General features: G+C 38.1%; 1 protein-coding gene across 2 annotated transcripts in view; it reads right to left on the reverse strand.

The window, feature by feature from the left end:
* The window catches only part of COL24A1 (collagen type XXIV alpha 1 chain), a 154,977-nt gene that overhangs the window by 32,342 nt on the left and 94,861 nt on the right, over positions 1-27,774 (reverse strand). For both annotated transcript variants that reach the window (XM_074906511.1, XM_074906512.1), the window contains exons 25-41: positions 26,708-26,761; positions 24,814-24,867; positions 23,178-23,231; positions 22,364-22,417; positions 14,746-14,799; positions 14,396-14,440; positions 14,237-14,281; positions 12,887-12,940; positions 9,847-9,900; positions 8,758-8,811; positions 8,481-8,534; positions 7,112-7,165; positions 6,437-6,544; positions 3,422-3,475; positions 2,863-2,970; positions 1,744-1,797; positions 1,028-1,081 (exon numbers count right to left, since the gene is read on the reverse strand). In XM_074906511.1, the coding sequence (XP_074762612.1) occupies positions 1,028-1,081; positions 1,744-1,797; positions 2,863-2,970; positions 3,422-3,475; positions 6,437-6,544; positions 7,112-7,165; positions 8,481-8,534; positions 8,758-8,811; positions 9,847-9,900; positions 12,887-12,940; positions 14,237-14,281; positions 14,396-14,440; positions 14,746-14,799; positions 22,364-22,417; positions 23,178-23,231; positions 24,814-24,867; positions 26,708-26,761 (1,008 nt within the window). The remainder of the gene's footprint in view (positions 1-1,027; positions 1,082-1,743; positions 1,798-2,862; positions 2,971-3,421; positions 3,476-6,436; positions 6,545-7,111; positions 7,166-8,480; positions 8,535-8,757; positions 8,812-9,846; positions 9,901-12,886; positions 12,941-14,236; positions 14,282-14,395; positions 14,441-14,745; positions 14,800-22,363; positions 22,418-23,177; positions 23,232-24,813; positions 24,868-26,707; positions 26,762-27,774) is intronic.

A 27,774-nucleotide genomic window follows, 5' to 3' on the forward strand; every position in this document is an offset into this window, starting at 1 on the left:
GTCCATGTAATCATTTCTTTATTTAATGAAAAAAAAAGATAAACGGGATATTTGAAAGGGGGAAAAAAGAAAGTTTCTTCCACTATTTTTAGAAATATACTTAATATAAACAAACAAATATACAGAAGACTCCAACATTCAGCCTGAAGTCTAATAAATTTTAAATATGAAACAACTTCCATCCAAACTAATGGACAAAAAGTTATCTATTCCAGATGGCATTTAATGCTCACATAAGAGGCTCACATTTTAAATATGATGAAGGATTTCTAAAGTGCCTCGAAGTGCTTTTTCAGAAGTGACCAAGCATGCAAGGCACCTAGCTCCCAACAATGTGGTTTTCAGTTATTGTTTTTGAAAATGATATCATAACCTCTTTGTAACATCAACCACTAATTGCCTATTAGCACAAAACTGGCCCTAATATCAGAATGTATTTCTCTGTCAGGTGCAACTCCAAACTAATCTTCATGAAGGGAATCCCTGCACCTGCTTGGGAGCACAGAGACTGCAGTTAGCATACAAATCTGTTTGCAGGATTTGAGGCTTGAAAGAACAACAGTGAATTTGACACTAAAATTGTCAAAACTGCACTGAGGCAACATCCTGCCCCTAATATTTTATATTAAGCACAGCCCTTTGTCCATCTTACTTGGACTTTCAGTAAAATCCATGGGTGCACTCACAGGCTTAAAGCTAAGTAAATACTCAGCTGGTTCCCCACTAATTGTTTCTGTCAGCTGTGTTTATTAAGGGCAGTGGTGCTATCTGATACAATAGAACGTGTTTCTTACAGTGAGTACCTTGTGTTTTAAAACGTGAAACATTTCAACTGTATAATTCAGAACTCTGCCTCTGAATGATCCGTTTCCCTAGTTTTGCATTTTTTTTCATATTCTCTCACAATACTAATAAATATTGCCAGTGGTGGCTTTTGCTGCATGCTGTGGAATACAGTGAGCATGCAGTAACATTTCTTCCCTTTATAATTACTCAGACTGTAACACAGTATAATCCATCTTCGTACCTTTTCTCCTTTGGGGCCTGGTGGCCCTGGGGGCCCTGCAGAACCCTGGTGACCCTAAGGAAGCAACCAAAACAAAAATTAGTTCCAAAACAAATAATTAAAGAAATAATTAATTCCAAACTTCCGTGTAGCTGCTTGTTGCTATTATTTTTTTGCTGCTTGCTAATAATACTAAATAGTGATGTGGTACAAAATTAATGGGCCCAGGCAGAAAAGCTCTGTGCACAGTGGGAAGCCAAAGGTTCTGGCACGACTTGATGCAGGTGAGGAGAGCTGGGCTGGTTCTCACTTCAGGGTTAGGGCCACTGATGGAAGTTTCTGTTCAGAAAAAGACAGAGCAGGACTCCATCTATGATGATCATAATTATTTTGTCAGTGAAAGCTGCAATATCTTTATGTCCTTCAACTAGCCTCATTCAATCAGTTTCTGTTACAGAAAAGGAAACTGCGGGGCCAGACAGTAAGCAGAGGTGAATAGCTGTAGTAGTTTTATAGGAACTTTATTCACAAGGGGTATCTCCCTTGGACAAATCATCACTTAACACTAACATTCCGAGTAGGCAACCACATGTCATATAAACATACATGAATATTAGACACCTCTTAAAGATATTTTTATATTCTAGATACAGATATCCATGATATTTGAAATTATTTAGAGTACCACAGACTTACTTAGGGATATGTGTGTACATAAATACAATAAAAAAACTCACCCCATAACCTGGAATTCCTGACTCTCCTTGAGGTCCAGTTCCTCCTAAGTGTCCCTGTTAAATGCAATAATCAGTGATAGAAAAATGAGCTCCCTTGTAAAAATGTTACAACAATGCCTACTTTATAAAGTTATCCCTTGGAAGAATCTTCAAATATTGAGATTTGAGAACCACAGACAATTTTCTTGTTCAGTCCAACTTCATTTGGTAATGAATATTGGGCTTTTCCCTGTTCTGTAGAAAAAATGGTCAACATTTTCAGTCCTAACCTTATAATCCCTGTGCATAATATAGATCAAAATAATCTGAGCTTTCAGCAGGGCAGAGGAACTCTGTTTATAAATGCTAAGTATGCCAAGAGAAGCTGAGGGTGGTCCTCACCTTAGGAAGTTGAGTCCTTCTCTTGAAAATATTTGCCATTAGATCGTTACTTTACATCTGTACTTCTTGTGTTCAGGGATGCAGTGCTGCATTCAGTGGCCACAGGATTGGGCCCTGGAGCAGCAAGGTGGGTGTGTTGCCTCACTAGTGTGGAGGCTGCATGTGTCTGTGCATCTGTTACACAGGGTGGAGCAATCTTGGGGAGCTTGTGTTGAAAGGAGCTCAAAGTTAATGGAAATATACTCAATTCAGTTTACTCTGGATCAGGTTCCCATTCAGTAGGAGTAGCAGTCCTCCTCTGAAGTATTTTGTTTCAGCCATGGCTGAGGCTTATTTTATATAATAGCAAACCCCATGATTTCTGTTCTTGGAACTGGAAAGTTTTAAGAAACAGCCACAGCAGTGAGGTTATATGTGGACTGTGGGGCATGAGTATTCCATGGCGTGCCCTGCCATCCTGCTCCTCTGATTGTCAGATCAGGAACCTGATCAGAGCATGAGATGACTCCTTCCAGGTCTATGGCCTGTGTTTCTGTCTGGAAAGGCGCACCGGCCTCATTCTGGTGCTGAAAGACTAGGGCATCATCAGGACGCACAGGCTGGGAAGGACACTGCCTGCACCTCCAGATACTGCAAAAAACATTTATTCATGCTGTGACTTGCCTCCTCCCATGGAGAGACACGATTCTGCTAAACCAGAAATACACGAACTCTGAAGTAAGCATGTTTTGTACGAACCACTGGACCTCGAGTTCCTCTTGCACCTTTGGGACCAATTTCTCCAGGTTGGCCAGAGTCACCAGCAGGTCCAACTTCTCCAGGAGGACCAAGCTGCCCCTTTTCCCCCTGTTGGTATTATTGTATTAAAAATAATAAGAGATCAATACTAACTTTCAAAATGCAGTTTACGCTTAAGCAAAGTTAGGAGTACTACATTTACGTATGTCGTTTACTGTAGTTCTTAGAATGTCTGAACTCGGAACTCTGCAGTGAAAAAAAGCCCTCTGCTAAAGATTTTCTATTATTTTTGTTTTGTTTTAGCCAAAGCTTAACATATTTTGATAGCAGCAGAAGCTGTTCTGAGTTGCAAAATCACATCTTGATACAAATTTAAATTTTCTAAGGTCCTGAATGTTATTGATTGCAGAATGATGACAATTCTAATTGCTATGGCTAGAAAGAAAACGAAATTACTTGAAGCATGACATAAAACAGGGGTAAGCTTGGTTCAGTGGAATTATTTTGTAATGTAAATTTGAGTTTCAGATAAAAGGAAGGAAACTGGGGAAGATACTACCTTCTTTCCTAAACGGCCCCTCTGACCTGGATTTCCTGGTGTTCCTTCGGGGCCCTGTATATTTATTAGAGAGAGAAAAACAAATGATTGAGAAAGGCCTGGAAACATGTTTAAACTCTGCTCCAATTTGGATAACTAAGCAGGCTTTTGTAATGCAGAGAGGTGGGAGGAAAAATCTCATTAACTGTAGCTGTAAGCAAGTTAGTAGAACTGTTTCAAGTTACAGCAGAAACAAGTGGGCAAGCATCAGGGATCACTTATTTAACTAGTAAAAATAGGGGGAAAACCACCCAAAAATCTTGTCCACACAGAAAATATTACTTTAGGAATAAAATTGCTTCAAGATAACCACTGGATCCAGAGAAATACAATACACAACCAGAGGAAAACTGTGAAAACCTCGGGGCTCTCAAGTGTGAAAGCAGGGCCCTGACACAACTTGCTGCAGAGCAGAAACCTAACACAGTAAGTGCCGGTGCCTCTTGGTGGCTGTGTGTGCTGCCTGCAGATGAAGGGTGCTATGGAGCTACAGGCTCACTGCCCTCTAGGGCATCTCAAAAACTGACCCTCCCAAAGGGCTGGATGTGTCCACTGCTCACCAGCTTCAATTTACCCAAAAGTTCTGTGAGTTAGAGGAGGTAAGTTAGCTTCAGTTTTGGATAAAGGGAGATATATTTGGGCTTTTTTGTCACTGTGGTGATAAGACAGGGTCAGTATAATTTAAACTGATTTGTGAAGTTTATTTGTTGCTTTTTAAGCTTTTGTTTAAGGAAAATGTAGTATTACTTTCATCCCCAATAAAACCATCAGACAATTGATTATAGGAAAGCGATTTCCATGTTTATACCAGGATGTTATGATCTGTCTGCACCCCTAGAAGGAGGTCAAACCAAAACTGCGATGGGAACACTCACAGACGCCAGGGAGGATGAGTGGGGAGGGAGGCAGCTCTGCAGCCGCCTTTGGAATGCGTGGAACAGAAACGTAAAAAATTCCCTGCTAACCACATCCTCCCAAACATCGAATTGCCAGACCTGCCTGTCTCACTGAAGCTCAGCAGCACTGCTGATGTTGTTTACTGTATACAAGTATAATTACACACAATGTAGGTATGTCAGGGCTGAGCTGTTTTATGATGATTTCAATGTATGAAACTTTCGAGCTTCTCCAGAATTGCCAACCCAAAACAGGAAAAAAAAAGCCAGGGTGATATAATTGTATCAGAAACAAAAACTGTTCTGTAGCACACTAAGTGTGCTAACAACTAACAGAGCATTTTTTCTCTTCACTACAAGAGTAGTTCACTGTGAAGAAGACAGGTCTAAAGACAGCAGATTGTAACACTGCTGTTTAGAGGACAGAGGGAACAGTGCTCACAGCCATTGACAGCTGGCCCTCCAACTGATGTTTACTTGTACTCCAACATCACATAAGAGCTACAGAGAAGGCAGCCAGAGGTCTGCAAATAAGTACATGATGATTTTTGGTAAGGGAATTTGATGTCTGACTTGAGGCTACATACTTGCTTTGGAAACTGTGCTCAAAAATATTAGTTCACATTAATAAGTTGCATAAAACTTCAGAAAAATAGATTTTATAGTGGATTTTAGCTGCTAGGAGTGTTGCCAGAACAAATACCCAAACTGATTTAACAATGTTGACTATGGATCCCAATGCTCATTTACTATTTGACCTATGTATGCTTGCTGCCATTTCTCTCCATCAGCAATCTCTGTTTCAGTTCTCTATGGCAACTGGTTTAATTCTTTTCACAGAGGCAACAAAATGAAGTTAGTTCAAGAATAAACGTCTTTTAAGAGCAAAATGTAACAATGAAATTATTTGTCTCTTCTCCTTACTTTTTATGGTATATGCCTCATTACAGGGTGACTGACAAATTAAGAAGAGAAGGTCCACCAAAGATGACATTACACCACAGCAGAGAATTATTATCCAAAGCAGCACTGCCCAGCACCACAGACTCTCATTTCTGGAAGTCATTTCCAGTGCAGGATGGACAGCATCCATAAGGTTGTCTTTACAACGCCTTGGCAGCAGTGTAGAAAGAGCATTGTCAGGAAAAGGCAGGCCATCCAACCAATCAGGAGTCAACAGCAGGAACAATTTGGATTATGTGATATCTATCATGTGATACTGGTTTTAAATCACTTTTGATTTGCCTTGTACTCCTTCCCAGAGAAGGTGCTATAATCCACACCAACACTTTAAGAAATCCTGTGCTGTAGGTGTCTGTGCTGCAGTAATTTTGTAACTAAAGCAACCTCAATGTTCAGGATATCACTTTTTCTACAAATGTTATTTTTAGACCTTCCTTTTATTGTTAAGGTTTATTAAAAGGAATGACAGCTAAGCATGTATGTGGTAAGAACAATAGCACAAAATCTTAAATTGGAGCCAAATCTCATGTGCTTCAAAGTCTAATGCTTCATCATTTACAAACTGCTCAGAATGGCAGTTCTTTACCCCAAGGAACTTGTAATCTAAACTAAAAACTAGATAGCCCTAGGACAGTAAAACAGCACCATGAGTAGGGAAAGTGATACAAAACAATGAAAGAACTTACAGCACAATTTATGGTAGTATATGCATCTTGCCAATTGCTTTGGGTGTTTTTAAAATTTAAAGAATGATCTAATATCTTGAGATTGCTCACAGTCTCCAAATGAAGGTGACAATAGAGACTAATGACAGAAGGTTGTCTGGAGAGGAGAGATCTGAAGTGAGAAGCTTCAGGCTGTTTGATGGATGTGTCTGATGGAATCACTATCTGATAAGAGTTCCCATATTTAAGGAAAAAACGCTTGTCTCCTCTCTCTACCAACCCTGAAAACCTGAACCACACAGAAAAGGGAGACAAGCTAATTTAAAGATGGTTATCTCTAATTGCAATATAAAATTGGAAAATAAAAAATAAAAGCAGCAAGCAAAAATAAAAATAAAATAATTACAAAAAGCAAATCAATAAAAAGTCCACTTAAACCTGAAGATGCTTACAGGAATACCCATTATGCCAGGTTCACCAGGGGGTCCAGCAATTCCTGGTAACCCCATCTCTCCTTTTTCACCACCTTCTCCAAGAAGTCCCTGGTCTCCAGGTTCTCCCTAAAACAAAGCAAAAACACCCAAACCTTAGTCAAGCTGCTGCTACAGAATTACTTATCCTTGAGAAAAATGAATTCTGAATCTTCAAGTCTGACACAAAGCTGATAGGAATCCTACCAGTCAAATTCAGATCACGCTCCAAGTTAGGGTAAAGCCCTTTCTATCTCATTCATACACTCCTACAGTGAGATTTTGCCTCATCCATCGCTAACTACCTGAGGGTGTCCTTTGTGACATCCCCTGTACTGACATCTGTCACAGTATTGACTCAATGCAGGGAGTGGAGCAGCCTTGGGCTTGCTCTCTCCATCATGACAGCCACAACAGAAATAAGCTGTACTCAGTTCTTGAGCTTGCATTTCGTTGTCAAGCTGTTCAGCTTTGCAGCCCCTGTAGGGTAGGTATGTGCCTAAAAGACACAGGGAAGCCTGTAATATACAGGGCCTCCTGTGTTAAAACTAAGTGTACTCAAATGGGCTCTCTCTTGACCTGGTGAAATAGGAGGAAAAAAAGAGATCTGGGTCCTTAAACTGACTGCTTTACATCTGCAACATAAAGCAAATGTACCTTTGGGCCATCTCTTCCTTGAACACCATCTTCTCCTGAAGGTCCTGGTTCACCCTTATAGAAAGGAACAGTTGGAAACAGAGTTATTGCCTAAACTTCTTGACATAGAAGTATTGCCTTGGAAGAACTCAGATTAGTTTTACACATGCTTATTATCTTTTAGGCAACTTTTATGTTGCTCTTATATTTTATTTGTCTTCATTTTTCAATGATTTACAGTGTCAGTCAAAGCCCTGTGAATCTTGAACATAGTACAACATAGAAGATGATCAACATTAGAAAAATGAGGCAATACTATGTCCATATAACTCTGGATATTTGGACAGTGGCACTGAGATTGTTTGGTTTCAGAGTATACAACATGTAATTACAGTAACCTCAAAAATATACCTACTGTGTCCTCAAACTTCCATGTTTATGTGGATAACTACTATATTGGTATGTTTAGTGACTCAGTTTAGGGCCATGAAAAACTCATCATTTACCAACTGTATCAGCATCACAGCGTTTGCCTTTCTCAGGTAAAGACACTGGCAACTTGCAACTTTTGATGCAGATGGTAAAAAAAGCAAATACAAGCTGCCCTAATCTAATAACACAGTATTTCAGACCTAGTGGTATAGTTAAGTCCAGAGCACCCACTGTGGACCAGTACTAGGAATTACACTCCAAGGACAGGCAGAACTGTGGAATGCACGTTGCTGGAGATTTTGGGCAGGAGGAAAAGATGACAGCAAGAAGCTAATGGAACAAGATATCTCAATGGTAAGACTTAAGTCTGAAAGGATATAGTTTATGCTTTTATAAAAGTATCCTGGATAAAATATGTTTCTAGACCTTTAAAAGGGGTTTTTTAGCCTTCGAATGTAGGCAACTGTTTGAGTCAGATGAGGGGGCTAAAATGCACAGGAAGAACAAGCAGGGGTACAAGTGCTTGGTGAGATCAAGTGTCAAATGAGCCATCCACAGCACCAGAAGCAAACTGGCCATTTTGGATGGTGGTACAGAGAGATACCCTGCTCTGCTGAGACTATAATGTTCCCATTATCTCATCTAGACTGGGTATCCATACACAGCATTATTGTGAGCTGTCATCTTAAGAGCCAGGCTGAACACCCTTGGATTTACCTTCATTCTCAGACCACTCTTTCCTGTCTCTCAGTGACATGAGACATTTGGAAATACTATGACATTAGAAACAATACTCTTTTTAACTTGCTACAGTATTACAATTTTCTTTAAAAAAAAAAATATCAGAAAATAGTTCCTTATTGAATTTTTATAATAAATTAAGGTTTCTCAGCCTGCATTTCTGACTCATTCATAACATACTTTCCTTTTGGGAATAAGATTTGCATCCATAGCTTACCCTTAAACCTTGGTCACCTGGTTCTCCAGCCTTCCCAGCAGGTCCAGTGTCTCCCTGGAACACCACAAGAAAAAGAAATAACTGGATTTTAAGGGACAATATTTCTAACGGTGACAGGATTTACATATAACACAGTCATCATGACAATAACAGTATTTCTTAATGGCTCATTTCCTGTATCACTACCTACTTGGATAATGAATCAGATCACTCTGATCTGATTTTATGAAAAGTTGAAAATTTAAGCAGCACAAGAGAGAATAATTTCAACATTTACCTTTGCACCTGGTTCTCCCTGCAGGCCAGGTTCTCCTTCAGGGCCAGGAGGTCCCTGCACAGTACAAGAGCTACTGTTACACATGATCACCAATAATAATTTTGCAACCACCAAACAATATAGCCAAAATTGAAGCGGAAAAATGGCATGAGACACTGTGAAAGATGTATGTCCAGAAAATTAAAAATTAAGACAACACAGTTCTTTGTTCTTACTAGAGTCCAACAGAACAAAAGGAAGAAGGGTCTAGGAGGAACTGCACTGTGGGTCAGGAATGTATTGAAGACTCAGCAGTACCAAGCCTGTACCTTTCACCATAAATTACTAGCAGGCTTGAGCAATCATCTATCTTTTGTAAAGCTGACTGACAACTTCATCACTGTTTAGGCTTGGAGCCAAGTAGATATAACCTTTGGAGAACAAAGCCCTTTTTGGAGTCTTCAGCACTTAAAGAGTTAATGGTATCAGATTACTTCTTGTAAAGTTTACATTTAAACCTTTTTTTAATAGTCAGTCAGAAGGCTGGATTTTGGGTCACTGAGGAAGCATGTTTCTTTGAATAAACCAGATCCCTTCTGTTCTAAGTGAGCTCATTCCTTAGCTACTTCATTGCAAATGTGGTTAATACATTCTGTCATATTTCTTTCAAAGAGATATTAAAAACAAAGCAAAAAATAGAAGCAAAGTTAGTAAGAAGATTGCCTGCAGCTGCTTTGCTTCAGCTACCATTTGCAAGGACATATGATTAATGCTGTTCTACTGTCTAACTGCAAGGAGAATGGTGCTTCCAAGAAAAAAAAAAAAAAAAAAAAAAAAAAAAAGGGTCATTTGCTCAACTAAACATTCACCTTATAGGTGCAGATGTCATGAACATATCCCAAAGACAGTGTTCACAGAAAACAGAAAAAGCTACTTATTTTAGACAATTTTTTTTGGTAACAGCTTTAAGAGTCTTTCAGCTACTCATGGTATTTAAGTCAGCTGCAGGTAATAAAAAAAAAAAAAAAAAAAAGGCATCTAAACACATTGTCCAGGCTTATTCAGTTGCTTGAGTGTTTGTAGTTACTATATAAATGATTAAAAGCTCACCTCAAAACCCATTTCTCCAATAGGGCCAGCATCCCCTGGTTGTCCTCTTGGACCCTGGCATTAAACAAAATTTTGGATGCGTCATTCAATTAACTTTACAATACATTGTATAGTTTTGACTTTGTCTCTCCAGAACTTTCCAATTGGCATAAAGAAGCATAATTTATTGTCTCTCCTCCTGAATCCAACAGGATATCATACCCTGATGGCATACAGTACTGAAGACCTCATTCCCAGTCTTGATACATTGAAATAATAGATTTCAAATAATAGCAGAGATGTCTCTTCTTTTAGACTCTTCTTAGTTTATCTAAACTAAGCTCTCCTCTTGATCAACTGAGACTTTGTTTAATCAAGGTTTGTTAGACTGTCTGGTTTGCTTTGTGGAAAAGCCTACAGTCTGGTATGGAATTAACTGAAAACAACTACTGTGTGCTTCACTATAGATTCAGCAATGTTTATACAGGACAATCACTGAGGTGTAATGGGCTAAAGGCTGTAGCCTTTTTGGTAGTATTAGTAATTATACAATGAGCATTTTTTTATAGGCCCTGCTGTAAGTAATAACTTTATTGCAGTAACGTGTAGGGATTGTTTCCTGAAGTGGCATGCTCAAATACTCGGCAAATGTCAGATTGTCCATCTCTGCTCACAGAGTGGGATTGGTGTGCTGGGGGGTAGAGGCTGCCTGTAACAGCTTACAGCTGATTCCATAGCCACTGTGAACATTTGTCAAGACAAATCAACCCTCTGGATGTATACAGTTTTTGAACCTTAGAAAGTTCATGTGCATTTACTCATTTGGGACTCATCTGTGTTTAAGTACATTCTAAATTCAATGCATTTTGTTGATCTATTATTCTCATGTAAAAGAATGATGCTGCTACCCATATTTATGATCAAAGTCTTTTAAGCAAATATTTACTCTTTTTTCGTTTCACTTCCTCTTACAGCTATGCATATGGTTTTACTCCTCCTGATGACTTGGCAGTGATAATGCGAGTATATTCTTCCCTTGTAAAAACAATGTAAACCACATATAACTGATAGGATCTTAGCAGATGCATATATTTTACCCTATAGCTTCATTTAAGTGTGAACAACTAAAATTGCAGTTAATTTCCTATTGAGAATTCACTTGGTCCTAAACTAAGTCCATCAGTTTTAATTTGCAGCTGCTCTATGGCATTCCACTAGGCAAGGGCCACAAAGCTTAATTTTGATTCATGAGTCAAGTATTTCTTCATAATATTACCATGGAGCTAGGTCTGCTGGACTGGCAATGTATCTTTCCCCTAAGACTTTCAGGGAATTTCAGAAGTCAAAAATTTATAGCAATATAGGGACTACTTTTAACCATTAACAACAGGTAAATTGCAAAGAAGGATTTTACTGAAATATCTGACAAGTAGGTAAAGTGAGAATGTAATTTAGATCAAGGTCGTTACTACAAATAGTTCTAATTGCTTATGTTTCTCTCTGCTCCTCCACCAATAATTCGGGTTTTTCTGCTCTGTGCAGAACTAGTGACAGGCCAGAGAAACTGCTACAGCAGCTGCATTTCATGTAGTAACCAGCTGACAGAAGATGAAATCAAGCTGTTTGGGTGGGCAGTTAAAAAAAGAGCCACACGTTTAATTTCATAATATCTTGTGTCATTTTCATCACTTCTTTCTAGTGCCACAGACCATTTTCTGAAGACATTTTACTCTTTCAGTACTTGAAAGAAAAGGTACCTTGTTCACAGGATAAGCTTTTTTTACTTCTGACACTGCATGTGTAGATTCTACGATGATGAGCACTACAGAAATGTAGGTTGCTCAAAAGTAGACCACTTAGATTAGATAAGGCTGATAGTCATTCTATATATATGAAAATTCAGACTTGAACGGAAAATGGAAGTTTTATGTATAAGCTTTGCATTAGAAGGCTCTCAGATGTCACCACATGAAGATTTGATAAAATAAATGAAAGGGATGAAGTGACAGAAATCCAATAATAACTGTTAGAAAATACATTTTCTGTTGAAACATTTTGCCACTCCTACGGGCACCTCAATTTAAGTAGACAATTATATCCAAAAGAAAATTTACCAAAATAAATGTTGGTATTTTTCTAGCCCTCCAAAATGCGCAGTGGCTTTCTGCAAGCATGTCAGCCTATGGATTAGTAGAAATTATATTTAATAATATTAGAAAGAATAATAATTAGTAGAAATAATATACTTTATATCAACAGTTCACTTTCAAGATTTAAATTAACTATATGTCATTTGATGTGCAAAATAACTTTTCAGAAGTAAGTCAAAACCACATGATTTTTGGCAACTCTATTAGATTTCTGCAGTGTAAAACAGCAGTTTTCTCCCAAGTCCCCCTAGGACAACACACATTCTTTCACTCTATTTATATAATCTGATTTACCCCCAGAGATGGTGATGCAATACTATTCCTGTCATGGCTACACCTTGAAGCACTTTGCATATATTTGTTGCAGATTCTGCATCATCTTCTGTTACAGTATCAGTCACGTAAAAATGAGCGTGGCTTTGAACTAATAACAATCAGAAGAATCCATCCAGCAGAGGAATGTCTGAGGTTCATTATAACAGTTTCTTTTTTGTTGAAAATTTAACCTGCCAAATAGATGTGGTCCCTGAGTTCCTGAATAACTATCCTAAAATCTGCCTGAAAAAAGCCCCACTAATATATGTATTGGCATATATATTTACATAATCCGTAACATACATGTCTATCTCAATGCAGCATAAAGCCATATAATATTGTGGTCCAGGCTGTGTCATGCTCTCTTTTGTTGTACACCCCTTACTACAGTGCTTCCCAACATGAGTAACAGGTCTCCGTATGAACAAGTTATGCTAAGCAAGGGAGGCAGACCCTGCAGTTTTGGAACAGTTACCCCCAATTCCAATCTAACCACAGCTGGCAACACCAAATCTTGGTAAAATGGAGCTTGAATTTCCAGGGAATTCAGTATAATATGTGGAAAAAATTTTAAGCAGGCATAAGGATCAACTTACTGGCTCTCCCATTGGTCCCTTGTCTCCTGTGGCTCCGGGAGGCCCAGGCAAACCCTGGAACATTAAAATAAAATAAAATAAAAATCACTGGAAAAAAGCTGTTTCATATTCTGTGAAAAACCACTTCATCTCTTATTTCTGCTCACTCAATAACTTGCTCATAAACACCCAAGAAATACATGCAGCCTTTTCTTCTGGTTGATATACATTGCCACATCACTAGCTCCTGTGGCAGGTGATGAAGCCCTGAATAAATCCTTCCTTAGTTTCTTTAGATAAGGATGATTCTTAGCTGACCTACCATTTACCAGTTCCTCACCATTCTCCTTAGACTCTGTGCTGCTTGTGTATGCAAACTGGGCCTAAACACAATGTTATGAGTGTTCTGCCCTACAAACTGTATTTGAGATGATCAGTAAGGTTCATGGCCCACTTTTCTTTCTGCTCAACATGGCTCATAGCATATCAGTCTCACTCTCTTCTAGAAACTGTAGCTGTAGGAGTAATAGAGCAGTATTTTGTACTGTAAAATAAATGTACTAATGCCCATCATTTCAACCTAATGAAGCTTTGCTTAATTCATATTCATTTCCATATATATAAATATAGGTAAAAGTCCTGGTTAATGAAAAGGAAATGAAAACCCATCATGTCAAAGGTGAGAGGCAACAAGCTCCTAAATCTGAGCAGAAGAGGCAAGAGAAGAACAGTGATAACCAACATTATGAGTATCAATTTCAGCACAAGATCACCCCCATTACTGCTCTGTTTCTGCTTTTCTGCTTCCTTCCTTATTGAAAATCCGAAATTCTGGAAAGATCAGTAACCTTCTTTGTGAAAGAAAGCCTCAGATAGAACGTGTTAGATTTCCATTGAAAAACACCCTAAAGGGAGGAACTTTTTCCTATACATGTGATATAGGTTTACACGTTTTTCTACACCTATCCCAACACTGATAGTATACATCTACTCTAAAATCTATCAGAGAATTATTTTTCTCTCTCACAGTGATTTTCTCCCTTAAAACTACGATAAAACTAAAAAAATGAAGCACCTTCTAGGACCCCCTTACTGACTACAATGGCCATTTATTCTGCTGCAGTTTGCTATCATATTGTATTCTGTGGCACATCATCCATGAAAACACTTGTCTTGTAGCAGACTAGACCATGTTCAGACTTACTCTCACTTCTGCCCCTGATTCTTTGTACTAATAAATGCAAACCATACTATCAGAGTTTTCCAGCTGCTCTGAAGTTGACAAATTACTTCATACCTGAGTGTGAAACAAAGTATGAGATTCTGTGGTGCTTTTTTTTTGGTAGAAGTACTAGAGAATTTTATACTCACAAGTGCACCCTGATCTCCTCTTTCTCCTGGATTTCCAGCTTTACCCTGGTCAAAGAGAAATATTGAAAGACAATGCTGGCTTCAGATAATTTCCAAACACAGCTCAGAAATTAGTAGCAACTGTTAAGGCTTGTTTTAAGGATTGGCTCCAATACTTACAATGAGACCAGGGACTCCTTTCTTTCCTGGATCACCTCTTTCTCCCTGATAAATAACCAACAATGTGTGAATTCTATGTACCTTTGCTAGATAAACTGTATACAGTTGCTGTCAGTTTAAATGCTGGGTAACTCTGCAAAAAGTGCAGATTCAGGCTTAGATGGGTTTATGCCGTAATAAGGACTTGAAGTACTTGAAGAAGACAGAAATTTGCAAATCTACTCCCGGATTAAACGGAACTCTATGGATTCTGACATGCTGGGTGGGTTGTTTGTTTGTTTGTTTTCTTTTCTTCTCTGTTATGGTCTGTCTCAATGTTTTGTATAGTACTGACCAATGCAAGTGCTCACCTTAATGCCTTGTGTTCCTGGTTCTCCTGGAGGACCGTCTAGACCTCTTGGCCCCTGAATATTGAACAAGTGATTTGGAACATTAATTATGCATTACTTTTTGTTATCATCAGAGAGATGCAATATAAGCTTTAGGAGAGGGAAAATGTTTTGTTAGCCCGAAAACCAAATTTCATTGTATGTTAAGTGTGAAATAAAGCTTCAAAGAATAAAGTAAGTTTCTGATCTGCTGAAACATGAATATAAGAAGAAAAAAAATTAAAAACATGTAAACAAAGTGTTCAGGGTCTTTGTTGGAGCCAGGTTGCAGGATGACATTTTCTGCTCTTTTTTCCATTCACTTTGGAACAGACACATATTTAGAATTTAGATGAGCACTGGTTATACGGAGTGCTTGCTTTTGAGCATATTATAAGTTGTCTATATAAAAATCCAACTTGCTAGTAAGACTCTAAAACAGGCAGATAAAGTTCTTCCATTAGTAAACCAATTTAAGGCAAGATTAAAAGCAATTTATAATCTTGCACAGTGAACTACTCTATTGTTAGACTAAATTGTTTCTTGAAAATTGAATTTTATAGCCAATAGATGAACAAAGATAACCTGTTATACTATCGTATCACAATATAGCAAATATTTATTGCCCAAATATTCAGAAATTATTATTTAAGATTGGAAACCTAAATCCTTTAGTTTACAGTCAAATGAAAAATCCTTAAAATAGATTATGAGCATAATGGAAAATAATATTTTATCCATGCTGGCTTAGGAGGTTACTTTCATAATTCTAAACACCATCCTGTTTCGGTATGGAAAATAAAATTAAAACCAGTTAATAACAACATAAAACCAACGATGATTTTAAAGCAAGAGCTAGATAAGTATCAAGACAGAGCCAGGCTCTTGACAGCAGTATACAGGAGAATGATGAGACACAAAAGCTTTCCTGGTGGCATCTGGGCTGGCATCAGGGGGAACCAGTACACTGCTATGGCAGTGCCTAGAGGAAAACAATCTGCACTTTCATAATGTGTTTCTGAGTTGCAGAGAACCTTACATCTCGGGTCATGGTTTATAGTGCAGGGCATGCAATCATAACTGATTTCCAGAGAATTGTAATACTGTTCTAACAGGTAATAATAGGGACTTATAAAATGACTTTATTGGAAGCACATCTGATTTTATTTAATTACTTTCCCCGCAAAAATGTCTGTGACTTCCATGTCCCTCTTGAAATTTTTGAGCCAAAACATAGCAGAATTCCGTTCTCTGACTTGGATTTACTGATGCACATCAAAACCTCTGTTAGAACAGATGGTGAGAACCCACCCACTTCTCTCTGGAGCTACTCTGCAAATGTCTGGTGAATAATTCGGGAAAAGTGTGTATCCAGAATCATTTAGGCTTTCCTCCGGAAACAGAAATCTCTCAAGAAAAGGCCTGTCCTGTGAGCTGATATTTATAATTACAACCCCTAGCAGAGCCAGAAATGTCCCACGAGAAGATTATCTGTCAGCATTTCAGCACTGCTGCTTCTGGCCAGCATGAGGGAACACACAGAAACCATAGGAAAATGAAAATGAACAGTCAGGGAAAGCTGTCTGAATACTTTTTATACTGCAGTAATTTGGGACACAGCTTTTGTGAAGCAATCCTTGGGTTAGCCTGTTTTGGTCTAAGCCAGGACTGAGTATTTAAAGGCATTTTTTTAAGTTAGAGGAGAAAAGAGGCTACAGAAGATGACACTCTGGTTTGCTGCATGGGTCTCAATGAGAAAGGTCCCAAACCAAAACCTATTGAAGTTTGTGGAAAAAACTCCAGGTGACTTCAATGCACTCAGAGATCTGAACCAAAACACTAATGGTGTTTTCAAGGGTGACGGAGGCCTTTATAAGACCAAGACTGGGCCTCACATTAAGATTATGTAACTGTGTATGCTCAATAATTGAATTATTATATAGCATAATTTAAAAGAAAGCTAAACATCTTGATCAGGTTACTGCTTTGCACTTTTTCTGTAACTGCTATCTATAATGCATGCAAAATGTGGCGAAAATTCAAGGCAGAATAAGCAGGTTTAGAATTCTACGATCTGATATTCCTTTCAGGTGAAACGTCTCAAAGAATGGGAGGAGAAAGGACAGGTGGAAACTTTGAGATGGAGTGAGGACATGTCATTAAGCTGGAGGGCAAAAGGGGAAAGAAGCTCACTGAAGAGCTGCAGAGAAACCACCTAGGGCAACACAGGAAGGGGGAAGTTGAGAGTGTTAAGGTGAGCAGGATAACTTTAGTGTCTCTCAGACTTTTTAGATACATGACCTGTCATTTGTCTGTGCATCCTCCACAGGGCTGATCAGTGGATAGAATCTCAAGATGAAATATTCAAGGAGGAAAAAGGAGACATTTTGATTGTATAGATTTGTGTAGCGAAGATATTTCTTTCTAGACTTTATCTTCTATCATTAATAATATTAACAGATAAATTCTTTGAACAATTGTGACTTCCTTTTAATCATAAAGGAAGCCCATAGTTTGAGAAAGGGTCCTGTCAGGAGACTGCACAGGATTCTCAGTCTGTGTTACGTGCATCACACAAAACCTTTCTGCTAGTCACACAGTTCTCCACTTCACAATGGAGTTCACATTGATAGCCCAATCACTAGGAAGAGAATGACAACTGATCTGATCACTAATAATCAGGTGAAAAGGCCTACCACTCAAACCACCAACTTTCTGCTACATAATTCTGAATTTAAAACAAAGTAACAGAAACCTGCAGGATGCTCAGCTTCTGGCTCTGGGCCATGCTTGCCTTTAGCCTACCTTTAGCCAGCCATAGAACAGAGTGCAGGAATCCGAGGGAAGACAATTTAATATTCTAACAAAAGCACACCATAACACTCCTATAAATAGTATAATGTGACTCATTATTGGCACAGATTAATTGGATCGGTATCATTTCCTACTATAGCTAGTACAGAATGAGACATACACATGATTTGCCTGCTGTTATTTAATTTAGTTTACAACAGAGCTGAGTAAGGCTGCCAAATGATTGCTACTACTTTTTTCTTTGGCATGGGTTCAGCTTTGTTTCTAAAATGGAACATATTACATTGAAAACTCTAGGACGATAAACTGAGAAAAATTTCATCTAAAGAAGGCAAGAAGCACCCGTTAACTCTTTTTGTTCTTTCTCATCCTGCCTCCCAAATATAAGGAGAGTGAAAATAACATAAACACACTATGTAGTTTGGTGGTTGACATGGAAGAATATTAGAAAATGACATCAATTTTAGTCTCACTTTCTTTGAACAATTAAGACAGATAAACACACTCAGCTATTGATATACCACAAAGCACACTGGCCACTTGTTTCGCATAACCCTGAAATTCCAAATTCCAAATTTCCACGATTCCAGCTGAAGTGCATCAAGTCTCAAGCATGAGCTGAGGAAGCTCTGTGCTGGCACTATGGTCAGTGGCATATCCCCCCAAATCCCCTGAAAGCAAGATACTCCATAGCCTGACTCCTAGACAGCCTGATTTCAGCTGGCCAGAACTCCCAGGTGTACTGTATACTGAGCAGCTGGATACTCTCAGGCAGAAGTAGGCTGCTGGGTAATCTTGGATGCGAACTGGTTGCTGAAAGGTCCAGAATTTATGAGATGAAGGAATTCTACTCTGTGATAGTGCAGAAGTAGAGGGTCAGTGCTCCTAAGACTTCCTGCAGATTCCAGCTGTGAAGATAGGATACGTTTTTGTTTCACTACACAACAAAGAGGAATTTCCATATGCTTCTATTTAACTTCTGTATGTGACTCTCGTATGCATTTTTCTGAGGCCTGCCACACAGCTTGGAGTTCTGACACTTCTCTTTCTGAATTCAGTGATGACAAATCCCAGGTTTCAGGGCTCCCCGGATATTTTCCTTATGCGAGATTCCACTTTGGGTCTGACATTTTGATCTTGAGAGCAGACAAAATTCTCAGTGGCTTCAGTGGGAGTTTATTTGCAGAGCCTGAAGACCTGGGTCTGCTCTGAGATGCTTTTCCATGAAGCATTCCCAGTCATGCTGGATGGAGGCAAAGGCATAAACCACAGCTCCAAACTGGGACTTCCACAGAGCTTGGGATGTTTGGGATTTATTTTGAGTGATTGTTAATTATAAGCAATGTACTCCGTGATGTGCTGCCAAAATCACAGAGACAGACTCTCTCAAGGATTCTTGCATCAGTTGGCAGAAGATGTGACACTCCTTAAATAAAAACTATCTTCTACCTTCAAAAGAGAATCTAAATTAAAATAAGTCATTCCTCCATAAAAACAATCACCAGGTAGCAGATGCTGCTGGGAGGGAGAAGACCCTGCAGGGGAAAACTCACATTCATGTCGGTAGCTTGGCTCTGATTCCAGTTCTGGTGATGCTGGCAGACAGACTTTCCAGGAGGGAAGAATCAGAGGAGTTTAGAGGGGAATGCTATGTCCAGAGGAGTTCAAATGTACAACCTGTAGCAGTTCAGTACCAATCTTGGAGACAATTATTTACACCAAATTACTTTTGAGCTAGTGTTCTACCTCACCGAATCCCATAAGCCACCACTCAAACTGAAATGCTGGTGGACTAACAGGACCCAAAGATTTTCCTTTTTAGATGATGCTCAAACATCAGCATTTTACAGTTAAAATGACTGCATATGTGTACTCCTCATCTGATGTCACTGACTTGTCCTGATTCAGCATAACACTTCAGCATGCATTTCACTTACAGACATGCTCCTACTGAAATCACAGATAAGGCACCTAATTTGTTTTACTGAATCAGGCCACTGAAGAAAAAGTGGTGCCAAGCTGCTACTTCTTTTCAGCCTCACAATCACTTCACATTTCTGTTTTGTTTTGCATTTTCAAACGTGCCAGTGAAAGAAAAAGGCTGTTGTTCCCTTTGTTCCTCTAAACCAAATCAGAAATTCACACCCCTGTCAGAAGGCCGCCTTGGTTACTAACATAGGGCTCCCAAGAGCTCTTAGAGCCTCTCTCCACTGAACACATTTATATAAACACATTTGAACACTGCATGAGCTACTTCTCTGCTAGCTGATGCCTGGGACTGGATGCTCCTGCTTACACCAATTCTTAGCAGTTCACTGTGTTTGTCAGTGGGGGCAGATTCTTGCCCTCTGAAGCTGATTAAGGTTTGTCTTTGAATTTTGTTAGATATGTTACATAAACAAATATATCTGCATTTCAGTTTTGCCTGACAAACAGGCCTCAATAAAGTCATTTTTCTGGGCACTGATGGATTATGTATGTGTGACATATTCAGTTCATAAAATAAACAGGTGACCTGTGAGATGTGGGAGGCATTTGCTATTTCTGCATGTAAAATTATCAAAGTAATACTGAGTATTTCTTAGTGCGTACAACTTTGTGTTTGTTTGTTGGTTTTTTTTTTCACAAATAATTCATTATTAAACCAAAACATCTATTACTGAATTAGCAGAAATAAATTTTTACTAATATATCCTTTTAAATAGGCTTTAAAAAAAACCTCTGTTGTAAGGGAAAAATTACGACTATTTTCAGAAGACCATACAGATTCTCTCTGAAGATGGTGAGTATGTCCTTTTCCATGAACGGTTGAGATAACTCTATAATCCTGAAACCCACAGACAAATCTCTAATAGGTACTTCAGACAAGCACAACAGGTTTTAAGTGTATGTAGATACCTGCTCAAATCTGATTTAACCATTTAAGGAAATTGAAGTCTCGGATAAATTATACTCTGTCTGAAACTAAACAAAAACAACAACAACCACCCCAAACACTTGACATTGCCAGCTGGAAACATCTCTAATACAGGGTAACCCAAAACCACTACTGCACACTTTTAATAGAAATTACACATTTCATATGCTGCATTTCACAAATTGTTCCTACACACAGCACCATGAACAAAGAGGTAAATTAAAATAAATTTCTTCTGAAGAAGGAGGAAACTATACTACAGAAGGAAGAGTCATTTGAAACACTGAAGTTTCTCTTATGAATAATCCTGTAGCCTACTGTGAAGTTGCTAATAAGCATTATATATTTTGAATAGACAGAATATTCAAAATATTGTATATTTCAAAATGCTGCATATTTCCAATAGAATGAGTATACAAAACAGTGTTTAAATATACTATATTAATGGTCAAATATATAATATATTCAGATATATTATTTTGAATACACCGAAAATATAACTCTTTACTGAATATCTTAATACCTTAGCAATCTCAAAAAAGTAATGTAGAAGAATATATAGTTAATAAATATTGTATTACCAAGTTTGCTAATCACAATATTTTCTAAGCTAAAATCTTATTTAAATTGCAACGTGTTCTTCTCAAGTATCTATCTTTAACTGGAGTAAAACCTCCAGATCTTACAACTTTTCAAATTTTACCATGTATTTTCTTAGAAAATATATGTATTGCAATAACAAAGGAGAATAAAGGAAGACTATAATTGTATTTTGCTCTAGCAAAAAACATTTCTGCTTCCTATGACAGAAAGAAAACAACAAAATTATCTCACTGACAAGGATTCAGCACCTTTATCAGGAATGAGTGTCAAGCACTGCCCGATGATAACATCACCTGCAAAGACTGGTCCAGCTACTGGTATGAGATGTACAAGTCTCCTATGAAGCCTGGATATGCTGTCAAACTGCTAGGTGAGGCTGATGTTAGAAGGGTGCATCTTCACTGCTATTCTCAGCAAGCTCCACAAATCCAGTGAGAATACACTTGCTCATGCTGCAACCAAACCAATCTACACTATGATACTGGCAGTGCTTCCAGCAGACACCTTGAGCTCAGACTGCAAACACATGACCAGAAAAACTCCAGACAGGAAGTGAAAGTGACTGGTGAGGTTGATGAAGGAAAGCATTTATGAAAATGATGGAACCAACTATCCCCAGGCAACAAACTGCAATACTTTCACTGATATTGATTTTATGCTTAATGATCAAATGCTTGTACAAAGTGATGTGGACAGACTCCCTCTTCACTTATGTGGGCTTTGGATTAGTGTTTTGTACACAGTGGAAAAATGGTTCCACTTCCCTGATAAAAATGAATGAAATGGGAATTCTAATGACAATCTAATCAGAGGTTTGAGATTCTAGCATGTACTATCTTCTGACTCTGCTTATTCCTCTCTCAGAACTGTTTGGGTGATTTTGTTTGTCTTTCAAAAGCCACCAGTGGCATGCAGATAAATAAAAGAGTCCTTAAAACACTGAAACAGTGCAATGGTAGTTATAAATGCCAATATTTGAATATTTACATATACAGAAAATAAGGTCAGTAGTGATTTTGGTTCTGGTCCTGCTCTCAGCCTGAATCAATAGCAAACCTCCATTTAATTGTAATATGAGGAGAAATGAAGATTTGTATAATTTCCTATATGGAAATACTAGTATAATCTGCCTGATTGCAGTACAAATGGCTTGAGTCCAGAGGACAGAGTTAAAAGGAAGCAACTGTACACGGGTTACACATCAGATTCATATTGGCAATGCACTGTTCTCTGCTCTAAGTAATATAAACCAGCAATATTACTTACTCTTCTTCCCTTAGGTCCCTGTGGCCCTGGTGGTCCTCTTGTCCCTGAAGGTCCCTACATGTTAAATAAACTTATTATTCATTGTCTTCTATATGCAGATTTCTGACAATTACAACGTTTATACACATTGAGCAATAGTCAATGCAACCAATACGAATCAATCACTTTCACTCATGGTTCAAATTCAATTAATTGCTTTGATATAATTTATCTAGAAAAATCTAAATAAGAGATTCTATGTAACTTCATTCTGAATAAGAATCAATGATGTGACTGTTGGATAACTTACTTCTGTCCAACAACCCCAAATTGCTAAAGGATACTTGTATTTCAGCAATATTATGTTAAAAAACTCCTAGTAATTTCTGAGAGCAGTTTCTGTCTGTACAGAAGACCCATAGCAGCCAAATTATAACACAATAATACATAGCAAATTAGAATATAATTTATTTTTGCTTAACAGTGAAACTAAACACATAATGAATATATTTAAATTATATTAGGCATCAATGAATTAAAAATAAAATTGTTGTGCAATTATAAACCATCCTTAAAAAAATTATATTCCCCTACTTGTCTCAACTAAGTGATTTTTAAATAGATGAGTAAATGATTTAATTAGTCTTCCTGTCTCTCATGGATCATCCTGGTGAAGAGCAGGGGAACCAACTTTGTGTCTGGATGGGTCAATTTTTCATGACAGTTTTATAGACTGCAGTGCAAATTAGAAACCATTCTTTAGCTTCAGTAGAGCAAAAAGTCAATTTGAAAATGGTAAATTTTACATCAATCTAAAGCACCACTTTATACATACAGTTAATCCTTCTGGCCCCATAGGTCCCGGGCCTCCTGGAGGTCCTGGGTAACCCTAGAATTGAAATAAATATAGAAAAGACAGAATCATTTTATCAAAATTGTTATTATAACAACAATAAATCCAGTTACTTACCTGAAAAATTGGAGGTAAATTAATTAAATGTTTATTCTTACGAAATTTATTCCTAAAATGTTGTTGAGAAAACGGGTACTTGTTTCGATGTAACACATTAATCATTAAAGCAACCTAAGAAGTTTTTCCACACACAGGCACTAGCTGACAGGGATGTACTGAAACAAAAACTGCTGAGTTCTAAATGAATTTCAAAATCCTCACATCAGGGCTGTGACAGTAAAAACAGAAAGTGGACACATCCTGGGGCAAGCAGAACTGGCTAAGGCAAAATGCCAAGAACAGCTCTTGTCTGAGGGCTATGACGGCTTACTAGTGGGAAGGGCTCTCACTGCTTTGACTTAAGTGGATTTACCTATGGCAATAAGCATTACTAATAGTTGAAAAAAGTAGCTAAGTAAGATTGGATCCTATAGTAATAAATTGTCCTTTATTAACCTCTCTAATAAGATCAAAAGCAGCTCTAATGGATCAAAAGCAGCTGGTTGAAGGTAATCAAGATTAGAGAGATTTAATGAAGCACCAAATGCTTCAAAAATTATTGTCTCCTGCTGCATGGGCCATGAAGTTGGTCTGCAACCTGAGGGTTCTTGGTCTCTTCCTTGCCAACGGATGCCCAAAGAGTAATTACTACAAACATTAAAAAACCCCATCCATTTCCATGACAAGAAGATTCCCCACTGCACCACTCTCAGGCCCACATCTGCAGTCTCTATGCAAGGCTGCTGAGATTTCACCACTGCCTACCACATCAGTATGACATGACGCAGGATGCAGCATGTAGTACGTTGCCTATAATCTCCCTGTCATCTCCTTGTAAACAGTTAAGTCTGTAGGTGTTCTCCATACATTCAGGAGCCATCACAGTGCTCACTAGCAAACACACAACCAAACCCTAACCATTTTCCCTTGAGAACTTCAACATGAACGTGACAACAGACACATATATACAGTTTTTTTACTTCTGTGCCCCATCAACCTACCTAACATGATAGTGGCCTCTGCACTGTTCAGTGCTGCTTGAAATGTTGCATCCTGATTTAGGACAAGTGGTATTGTCAGGAAGCCGGATCTCCCACAAGAGTGGCACCCAGGGGCTGTTTGGGTACTGCTGTGCAGTAGAATTGGAGGTGATGCTAGCTACCAGTCTATTAGAATAACTTGTGTTACCCCAGCCTACATAGGAGATTATTTTACTTTCCCTCCTTTATCTCTCTCTCCTTTCAATTAACTGTTTATTTTTTTTACATAAGACTGCTTAGAGTTATTTTACAAAAATACAGTTGCCCTCCTAATTTATTTAATGAACCACTTTGCAATGTCATTTCCACAGAGGGGATAAACTTGCTAAATGAAACTTCCTAGGATCAACACATCAGAAATACTACTTTTTTTCCATAAGGCTTGCACAGTCAGAAGAATGAGAATTTATTACTGTTTTGGAAAGTAAAATGCCTTTGTAAGTAACATAATTATGGATTCTATGTTACTTATGACTTACCATGACACCTTTCTCTCCAGGAGGACCTACTGGTCCTGGACTGCCTCGCTCTCCCTTTAACAAAAATTTAAAAAGAAAATAACAGTGAGTGTATTTTCCTTAACTTGTTCCATGTCCACTGAGCCAGGCGTATCTGGCCAGCAAGGCAAACCTGCTATAACAATACCACAGCGATCCAAGGTGTCTTCCGTGAGGGTTGTAGCCCATATTCTAGAAGAGATTTGGTTGCTAAAGGGAACCACTTTTTGCAGTGCATGACACCATTGGTTCAGGGACTGCCCTTCAGAAACAGCACATAGACCTTTTGTTCACTTTTGTTGAATTTCTGCACTCCTTCCTCCTACAAGCCCACCCACATTTTGAAAAGATGATGAAGTGGAGTTTCTCTGTCTTCCCTTTTCCTAGAAGACTGAAGAAGAGATTTGCAGCTAGCAGATCCTTTTTTTCCCTCAGGTGGGTGCATCTCATTTATAGTTCTGTTCTTTAATTCATAAAATTCATCAAGCAAACAAATGAAAAAGAAAATTTTGTTCCTCTCTCCCTCAGTTCTTCAAGTATGTGTTAGGAAAGCTCAGGTCTAAAAGCAAGACTAGCCCTTCAGCAGCTGCTGCAGAAGCAATGGGAACAGGGGAAGTAGGAAGGGTCTCTTTCTTGTCTTACATACTTTTATTCATATAAGACCTAGCCCAAACACATGGCTTGGCAGTAGATTGTCCCCATACAAAGATTACACTTTTATTGCAGATAGCATACATGACATAGTGATAACACTATATTTTATGTTGCATATTGTGAAGACACATTTCATTAAAATAATTATGCCGGAAGTATGTTTGTCATTTAAATCCAAATAGCATGTTTACGTTGTACTATTTGACCCATAAAAGAGAAAGACAATAAATTCTATAGAAGCAGCATAGCAATGACAACAATTACTGCACCATGAAGAATCTCATTTCCATTTGCTGGTGGTAGATTTATTAGTCTTTTACTGCCTTTTCCATCCTAGCTAAACTAGTGGCAGTATTTCAAGGTAATCTTTTTGGGCCAAGTGTAATTATAAACAAAAAGAATCTTTTGACACTAAATTCTTAAATGATATTATGATTACCATATGAGACTTGTTTAAATTTTAGTTTTAACAAACAGTGCTTTCCACTGACGTATTTCCTTTCATAGATTATATAAATTCTAATCAGATTTTCATGAAAGTTCTAATACATTATTAAGACTTTCTCAATAAAATATCTAAACAGCAGCCACCAGTCTAGGTGAAATAATTAAGCCCTACAGGGAAGAAATACAAATGGTGCTGGATCATTCTGACAAACAATTATGTTTTTATTGTAATTGAAGCTGACATGCAGTCCGGTAATAGTTTCCTGTTTTCCAGTTTTAAAATAGTTCACCTAAATAAAACCATGTCAAATATGCTAAAGCTATTTATACTGTTCTAGTCATACTGAGTCCGCCAAAATTTACTTTCATAAATACAACTGTTACTGCACAGCAGACAAAACTATGTTGTCTTCTCTACTCGGTTAATGCATACAGCCAAATTTTACCTTTCTACTTTTGTCTTCAACATGCAGCAGTGCAAAACCAGTGACATTATAAAATAAGTATAATTTATTCCAGTTTCTGTAAATCAATAGTAGTGGATAGTAATGTAAATCTATCGTGTCTAAATTAATTGCCAAGTAAAACCAAGGATACTAGATGCACACCTCAAATTACAGCATTTGGATTACCATTTATTACATCCCTGTGTTCTGAAAGAGCTACAGGAATATTAGCTTTGTCAGTGGTCAATAAACTATCTCTCACCAATATTTTATCAACCCAATGGCTTTCAAAACTGATTTTTGCTGCTAAGTAGTCAGCATTATTGTACCTTTTCACCAAGGCTTCCAGATGGCCCGGTTTCTCCAGGTAAGCCAGCTGATCCCTATACAAAAAGTAAGCAGACTTTTATTAGTGTGATGTCTACATGAGTTCATGGTTGGTAGCTCCCCAGCAACCCAGCAGCAGAGCACAGCACATTTCTACATCCCAGAGAACCACTGGTCTATTTGTGTAAGTGCTCCTGTGGGGAAGTGAGGACCACACAAGCTAACCTAGTTTACAATCCATGCAGGAGGATCACTACATCTAGTAAATGGCTACTACTAGAAAAGAAATTGCAATAATTTAATCATCATACTGTGCTGCCAACTAAGATCTGCGACTGAGCTCAGTCCTGCAGTGTAAGACTTTAAAGACTCTACAAACATACAATTAAAAGTGAAAATTGCTCTGTTAGAGCTTCAGTATGACCACAAATTTCAAGAGGAATAACTTCAGTGGAACAAAGTGAAAGCCAGTCAAAACAAAAATTATACTGGATCAGGTGTTGTCAGAATTTTCCCTTTAAGACTTGAGCCCCAAATGCCTTTGAAGTCAGGGCATCAGAGCCTTTCAGTCCTTCAAAAATGAAATAACTCTCTCCTGAAGCTCTCCCACAAATTTCCACTGAATAGAACAAGTACCACCATATGGGATGAGAAACATGAGAGGAAGTACTTCTAAAAAGCTTATTACCAGTGTTTGCAATACCCCCTTTACTATGAAACTAAAAGAAAAAAATTATAGCACAAGGTCCCAACTGTGAAAATTATGACACAGTGAGCTTGAAGAAAAAGCAATAGGTGCCAAGAATACATTGTATGACTGCTCATGAAAAATGGCAGAAATGTGGAAGCCCCTAGTAGTGACATAATACACAACTGTCTGCAACACTTTAAAAAGCAAAAATTATTTGCCCTTTAAACAGTGCAAATAAAACGGCAATTCACACATTGGCGTTGCTATCTCTATAGGTGTAGGAATGTACTTGCTTAAGTAGAACTACACTGGTACTTAAGTGAGATTTTTTTGAACGCGTTACTTCTGAGTTCAGTAGACTGCTCGTATTCCTTTCAA

The sequence above is a fragment of the Athene noctua genome, chromosome 5 (genome assembly GCF_965140245.1).
Source record: "Athene noctua chromosome 5, bAthNoc1.hap1.1, whole genome shotgun sequence".
In the NCBI taxonomy this organism is placed as follows: Eukaryota; Metazoa; Chordata; class Aves; order Strigiformes; family Strigidae; genus Athene; species Athene noctua.